At 44.7% G+C, this 7,111-nt stretch overlaps 1 protein-coding gene across 2 annotated transcripts in view; it reads left to right on the top strand.

Moving 5' to 3' along the window:
- znf827 (zinc finger protein 827) overlaps positions 1-7,105 on the top strand; it is a 64,561-nt gene extending 57,456 nt beyond the window's left edge. The window contains exons 12-15 of one of the 2 annotated variants that reach the window (XM_020591728.1): positions 343-552; positions 1,287-1,464; positions 5,696-5,746; positions 6,061-6,153. In XM_020591728.1, coding sequence (XP_020447384.1) covers positions 343-552; positions 1,287-1,464; positions 5,696-5,744 — 437 coding nt within the window. In that variant the 3' untranslated portion in view covers positions 5,745-5,746; positions 6,061-6,153. Of the gene's footprint in view, positions 1-342; positions 553-1,286; positions 1,465-5,695; positions 5,747-6,060 lie in introns of both variants that reach the window. The other variant, XM_020591727.1, reaches the window with a different exon arrangement.
- Positions 7,106-7,111: the final 6 nt, after the last annotated feature.

Genomic DNA, 7,111 nt, shown 5'->3' with positions numbered 1-7,111 from the left:
ATCTTAGCCCCTTCCGCCGTGACCTCCCCCCCCCCCAACCCCCCCCCCCCTTCATTCCTTCTCTCTTCCCAGTGAATTGCAGACTTAAAGATGGGGATCGATAAAAGCACATTGCATCTGGATTGCACTGGCAGCAGGACACAGGTCTATCAAGGCTGCCTGATTTTATTTTATTTGTGTGTATGGTGGTGTGTGTACGCATGTACAGTACGTAACAAGTTTCTAAATTTAGAATTTGCAGTTTGAAGCACACCCCACAGTTTCTATTTACCATTGTCCTGGGTTTTTCTTTAGAGTTGGAACATTTTTCCCGAACACTGCTTTCAGTCCTCTTGTTTCCAGGTCTGAACTCCAGAAGTCCCCTCAGTGAAACCAAGAGCACCTCCTCATCCCTATCAGCCCTCAGCGATTCACTCAACAGTTTGGAAGGTGGAGACCTCACCCACGGTAACGAAGAACCCAAGAGCCTGCTCGTCCCACCATCCTCTGCAGGCAGCCAGTCCAGCTCCGGAAGTCACTCGGGATCAGGAACTGAGGATAAGTCTGACAAAGGCAAGGAACTGTTGGAGCTATATAGTCTAATCGAGGCCGTTTTCAATTGTATTTCCTCCATTAAGTAACAGGGCATTCTGCCAATTTTATACATAAACTGCAAATGTATATGTTTTCGTTACACACTGGGGTGTGGAGATGTGGGTGTTTACCAGCCAGGAGGGTCTTAACAGTATATTCTGTCAGGCTAAATCATTGCAAGTTCAAGATTCTTTTGGAGCTTGACCCCTGTCAGGGGCCCAAAGTCATATTGAAGTCCCTGCTGCATTTACGGCACCAGTCAAAGGTCTGGACCCACATTCGCATTTGTGTGGCCAAACCTTTGACTGGCTGAGTTCCCTAACTCTGTGGAAGTGACATAACCCAGACATCCGGCCCACTGGTGGGCCGTGGCCACAGTGGCATAACACATTTAAGCCAAAGTTTATTTATTTTGAGTTGTAATTATTTTTTCCCCCTCATTTTTTGGGAAAATGGTCCTTGGAAATGTTTTTAAAATCAAAAGTGGGCCTTAAGTTACAAAAGGTTGACGACCCCTGCTATAACTGAGCTCCCTTTTAACAAATGATTTTACTGAACACTGTTAAACCTCCTTTTTTGTCTTTTTCTTAGGTCACTGAGATTTCAGTCAGTCTTAAGGGCACAAACAATTACTACACAAAATTATCAAATTTTAAAATCTTTTAAACAAACAGACTTAACTCACCCTCTCCTCCTCTTTCTGTTCTCTCCAGGCTTCGAGTGTGTCTTCTGCAATTTTGTGTGCAAGACGCGCAGCATGTACGAGCGGCACCTACAGATCCACCTCATCACACGAATGTTTGAGTGCGATGTCTGCCACAAGTTCCTCAAGACGCCCGAGCAGCTGCTGGAGCACAAGAAGTGCCACACCGTCCCCTCTGGAGGGCTCAAGTAAGGAAAGCAAGTACAGACAGAGGTTCCTAAGTCCACCCATCTTCCCCTCCCTCACCCTTTCAACTCACTACACACAACAAAAGTATTTACAGAATCACAGACCAATGCTAAGGGTGTGCTAGTTACAGAATATTTACATGTGGCTTCATTTTGGTAAAAGGAAAACCTGAAGCCTTTAGCTGGTAACGTAGTGTGAAGACGTATCCTTGTCCCACAGTATTCAGGCTTCTCACAGTGGTTTCAGTTACTCTCTTGCATGTAATCTACATAAAACGATGCATGTAAAATAACTTAAATACCAAAAGATGCATCCGTTTATACACGTAAAGCGGTCTGATTGCTATGGCATTTCTTTGTAAGAGCCAATTATAACAGCCATACAGATGATATCTGTGAATTTTCATTAATAAGACAGAAAACACAGATACATGGTCTTTTCTGTATCCTGAACCCATTTACATCACTTTTATGTGCATTATCTACAGCCAGTAAATAAAATTAGGAGTTGTGCTTGATAGCCTCTCATGGCAAGTAGAACATAGTAGACAGTGGTCTGTGGTGGCTGCTCTGAACAGAAGGGAAAGGAGATAGAAATGGGCTCCCCCTCGGGGTGTGCTGTTCCACTGCCTACAGCCAACAGCCATGCCAAAGAAACATATCTGGGGAAATCTGCTTTCCAGAAAACAGTTTTTCCCCCCTTAATACAGACACACTGTGTACAGTATTGTGTATTATATAAAATCTGTTGGCACACCCCTAGAAGCTAATCATTTAGAAGCAAGTGCACACACTCCATAAGCAGCTGACTTACACCTGTAACAGACTGGACACTGACACTCCAATCAATCCAAATATATGTACCTTCGCACATCTAACACAGCATGACAGTTTTGAAAATAATGGCCCTGATGAAAAGCTTTATAATACAATGCCCAAACCTAACTCTCACCATAGACGGGTTTCCTTGTGACAAACATTCGAGGATGCATGCGGATCAGGGGGGAGTAAACGTGCTAGTGTACTATTATGTTTGTTTATCTGTTGGAGATTTTCATCTTTTTTAAATAGTAATTGGTTCAACAAAAGCCAGTGAGGCCACCTTTCACTGAGGTGCTGCTACCTCAGTTGTCACCATGGATGTAATATCCAGCATTTTGTATTATTGAATCACTTACATTAGGACAGTAGATAAAACACAGATAATACAGGCATTTGTAGCATAACATGATTAACTTTATCACGGTAAATTTTGAGAATAGACGGAATGTTGTATGCGGAAGTTTAATCACCTTAACTGCAAAGTTAGTGGAGCTGTCACCCGTCCCTTATGGCATGATCAGCCTGGTTTCATAAATAAAATGCTCTGTGCTGTATTCAGTCAAAACAGGATGCAATTTGACTGTTTCCAACTCAGTTTACATGAAAAGAATTAAAAAGCCATGGCTGAAAAGTTTTTAAAAAGTCTTAATAGTTCTGCATCTAGCAGCAGACAACAGTAGCAGTAGCAGAGTGTGTTCTGGACCACAGCTCCCAGTGAGTCCAGCACAAAGCACCAGTCAAGTTTGACAGTATAGATAGCCAGAATGAAGCTAGTTTGAGCTTATTTAGCAGAGTAATATTGTAAAGCTCAGGTTGCTCTGCTCTGGTTTTCTTTGGAGTACGTTAGGTAGAAATGCTCAACAGAAATTAAATGAGCACTTCACAAGCTCTCAGCCACTGAGGCCAGTGGCCACAATTTTATCATTCTCTGTCGAAAAGAATGTTTCCCCTTCGGGATGTGGACATTTTCCAGCCATTCTTTGAGCAGTTCGAGCACATTTACTACACTAGTCTTTGAACATAGTCTCAATCATTCCGCTTTGTGTGCTGCCCCTGTGATACGCATGCATCTCGTCGATGACGTTGCTCAGAAACCCGTCTATAGTTTGCATCCCATGCACTCCAGACCCCTGTTAATTTATACACAAGTGTTTGAACAAAACACATGCACCTGCACACTGGATATAGTTTTATTGTATAACTAATGAGGCAGCCTTATTTTTCTCAGAGTTTGTGTAGCGCTAGTCTCTTGCCATGCTTCCCTCTCCATCTCCATACACTAGTCCCACAGGAGCCTTTGTTGTACCGTGACACGTTTATGTTCCATTTCAGGCCTGTCAAGCTAACGTAAAGCCCATCTGTTGACCTCAGCATCCAACAACACACACCGACGATGTCACAATAATGTATTTTCACACACATTCAGGGTGGCATTTGGGACCGCTTCTACCCCTGAGAATATTTGCCTAAACTTTTAAGAAACACTGTGATAAGGAGATCAGAAATGTAGGGCATTTTGTTAAGGTTCACTTCAAATAACACCAGCCATTTTTTGTTTTTGAGTTCTCATAACTCCAGTGTGTGCATGTGCAGAACCATCGAGTATCATGAGTATCGCCTCATCCTGTCATAAGCAAATATCTGTGTTCTACATCTTTTTTCTGTGCAGCCATCAGTGGAGTTGGGATGTTGTTAAATTTGAATGTAAACCAGGAAGCTGCCAACAAAGTTACACTGACTGCTGTTTTATACAAATCCTGTGGATAACGGAACAAAAACACACAAGCCCCTTCATAGCTCAAAAGATCTTAACACTATCTTTTAGTCACCAACTTGAGGACTACTGTTACAGTAGCTTTAGTGTGTGAGTGAATCAAATGTTGAGGAGTTTTTGTAACAGTTTAAATGTTTCTTCTGTCTGGTTTAAAGAGCCCATGGCATGCTCACTTTCATCCATTTAATCTTTAGTACTTCTAGATTAACTTTGAGGGTCCCTGATGGACTAGTGGGTAGGATTCAGTGCTCTTGCCGCTGTGGCCCGGGTTCAATTCAGGGTTGCGCCAGGAAGGGCATCCAGCATAAAACATGTGCCAAATTTCAACATGTTTGTTGTCAGGGTGACAATTTGCTGTGGCAGTCCATAACGGGAACAGCCAAAAGTGACAGACAAGACCTCTAGATTAGTTTTGCACCCATCATAACTCCAAATCATCTATTTCAGAAGCTTAAAACCTGAGAGCCTCCTCCTGAAAACAAGAGGATAGTTCTTGAACACACACAACTCCTGTTGCCGGTGTTGTGTCAAAGTGTTTCCCCATCGAGATGTGTTTCCCCTACCCTGAATCATAACCACAACCACTGAGGGGGGAGCTACATGAAACTAAGTTTTGAACAGGGAAAATACATCTCGACAGGGAAGCACTTTAACACAAGACCGGTCAGGAAGCCAGGACAATGCATAAACAAAAGACCTTGACAAATAAGCTATGTTTTCAACAATGACAATACCTCAAATCCTACCTGACATGTTTGAGCCAGAATACAAAAGCGAACAGCACGACGAACCGCAACAGCATTATAATTAATCTGAATTTTACCTCCATATATAAAACAACAAAAACAACGGAATATGTACTGATGAAACAAAGCAGGTAATTGAGAAACCCCATATAAACCCCATAACTGGCATAATGCAGACACAGTATCTTCTCCAGCCAACAACAATTCTCTCTAACGTTACAGAAACAAGGCATTAACAGAATATTACCATTCAAGGAGATCGTTAAACTATCATATAGTACTTTATTTTGTTAGAAAAAAAGTCTTGCAAGTTTGTAAGTCGTGTATAAACCGGGTTGCTTCTGCATAGAAGTACTAGAACATACACGTTTGAGTTTTTGGTCAAGTTTAAGATGATAATTCACCGCTGTAACATTGTAGAGAAGTCAAAAAAAACGAGGAAAAGCATGCCATGTGCTCTTTAAGTGTTTTTGAAGCCAGATTGGTGTATTCAAAAGAAACAGGTAGTGTTATATACATGCTTTTTATTGACTTTAGAAAAAAAGAGGGCTGTTTTTATATTTAATCAGAAGATCTGCTTTAATTCATTGCTGTTTGTATGTGCACATGTGGGTTAGCAGTTCAATTCAGTCTCTTAATGTCTGTAAACCACGTTTCTATCCACTAACAAAAGCAGGCAGGGTGTAGGAAACATGGACCTTAAGGGAAAATTCGATTGACTACATTTTCTGACCCCTAAATCCAGATTAAGATCCCACCCCCCAGTCCAGTGTGTACACGTGTATACACTTGAGCAATGTGAAGTGTTTCTATATATGCGGGAGTGTTTAGAAAGGGAGAGAGGGCCTTGACCATTTCGAGGTTTTTCTGAGGTGATTCTGTTCTGCAGGGTTTGTGAAGCGCTTTGGGGCCCAGAGCAGATGAAAGGTGCTATTTAAATGTAAGTGCCACTCCATTCCTTCATTTCCCTTCATGTCCTACTGCTCCAGTCTTTTCTTCAGCCTGTCACCCCTCCCTCCCACACACACATATACCTGATCAATTCTCCCATCATTAAACTGCCACACATACCACCATGAGAACACAGAACTGTACATGATCCACACTTTTCCTGTCCTCCTCCTCTTCATCGTTTTGTGTTATTAAATTTCAAGGTGTTATGTGGTTTTAAACGTTCACTTCTCCTTCAACTGTCTTCTGCTTTTGCGTGTTGTCCTCCTTCCCTCCCTGCTTCCCTGTTATTGCATTACCCAGGTGCCCTTTCTGCAACTACTCCACCATTCGTCCAGCGGCCATGGAGTGCCACCTTAAGACGCACTGCAAGATGGAGTACCGCTGCCGCATCTGCCAGGGACTGTGGCCCGACCAGGCCTCACTGGAGGCCCACATGCGCAGGCACCGCCTGGGCAACCACTACAAGTGTGAGCAGTGTGGCTACTTGTCCAAGACGGCCAATAAGCTGATCGAGCACGTGCGTGTGCACACAGGTGAGCGGCCCTTCCACTGCGACCGCTGCTCTTACAGCTGCAAGCGCAAGGACAACCTCAACCTGCACAAAAAGCTGAAACACGCACCGCGCCAGACTTTTGGCTGCCAAGAGTGCCCTTTCACCACCACACACCCCTTTGTCTTTAGCCGCCACCTCAAGAAACACCAGAGCGGCGGAGCGGGGGGACTGGATGGAGGTTTTGGAGGAGGAGAAGAGGAGGAGGAAGATGATGAGGCAAGAGAGGAGGAGCTGTTTCTTGAGGGAACATCACCAGGGGGCTCGTCGTTGCAGAACAGCCAGGAGAACTTCCTGTTCGGCGGAGGAGGGGGGAGCAGCGGAGGGAGTGGAAGTAACAGCCCCCTCATGAGTCTAGCAGCATCCCAGGCGCTCCAGTCCGTTGCCCTGTCAATCACACTGGGAAAGTCCCTACAGCTGGACCCCACCAGTTCTCTGCACTGTTTGGTCGGCACTAATGGCAATGATGTCACCAGAAATCCCAGCGGTCCAAGCGGCAGCAGCCCCTCCCTCTTCCTCCCCGCCCCCCCCCACATGTTCGAGCAGTACAAGAACTGTGACCATGCGCCCCTGATCCCCCTCACCACCCTGTTCACCCATAACAGCCGCTTCACATTCCACTCGCACCTCCACTCCAGATGGTGGCCCGCCACATCTCCTCTCCTCTTCTCCTCCAACTCAGCCTCCCCCTCCCGTTCTCCCCCTTCACCCACCTCCCACAAACACTCCTTCCTGGCCTACCTGGGACTGATGGAGAGGGCCAAGACTGTTTGACCTCACCCCTCCTCCTCTCCTCACTCT

Source organism: Monopterus albus, unplaced genomic scaffold, assembly GCF_001952655.1.
Source record: "Monopterus albus unplaced genomic scaffold, M_albus_1.0 scaffold15.1, whole genome shotgun sequence".
NCBI lineage: Eukaryota > Metazoa > Chordata > Actinopteri > Synbranchiformes > Synbranchidae > Monopterus > Monopterus albus.
The sequence above is the reverse complement of the archived record's forward strand: the minus strand, read 5'-3'. Positions and strand labels throughout refer to the sequence as shown.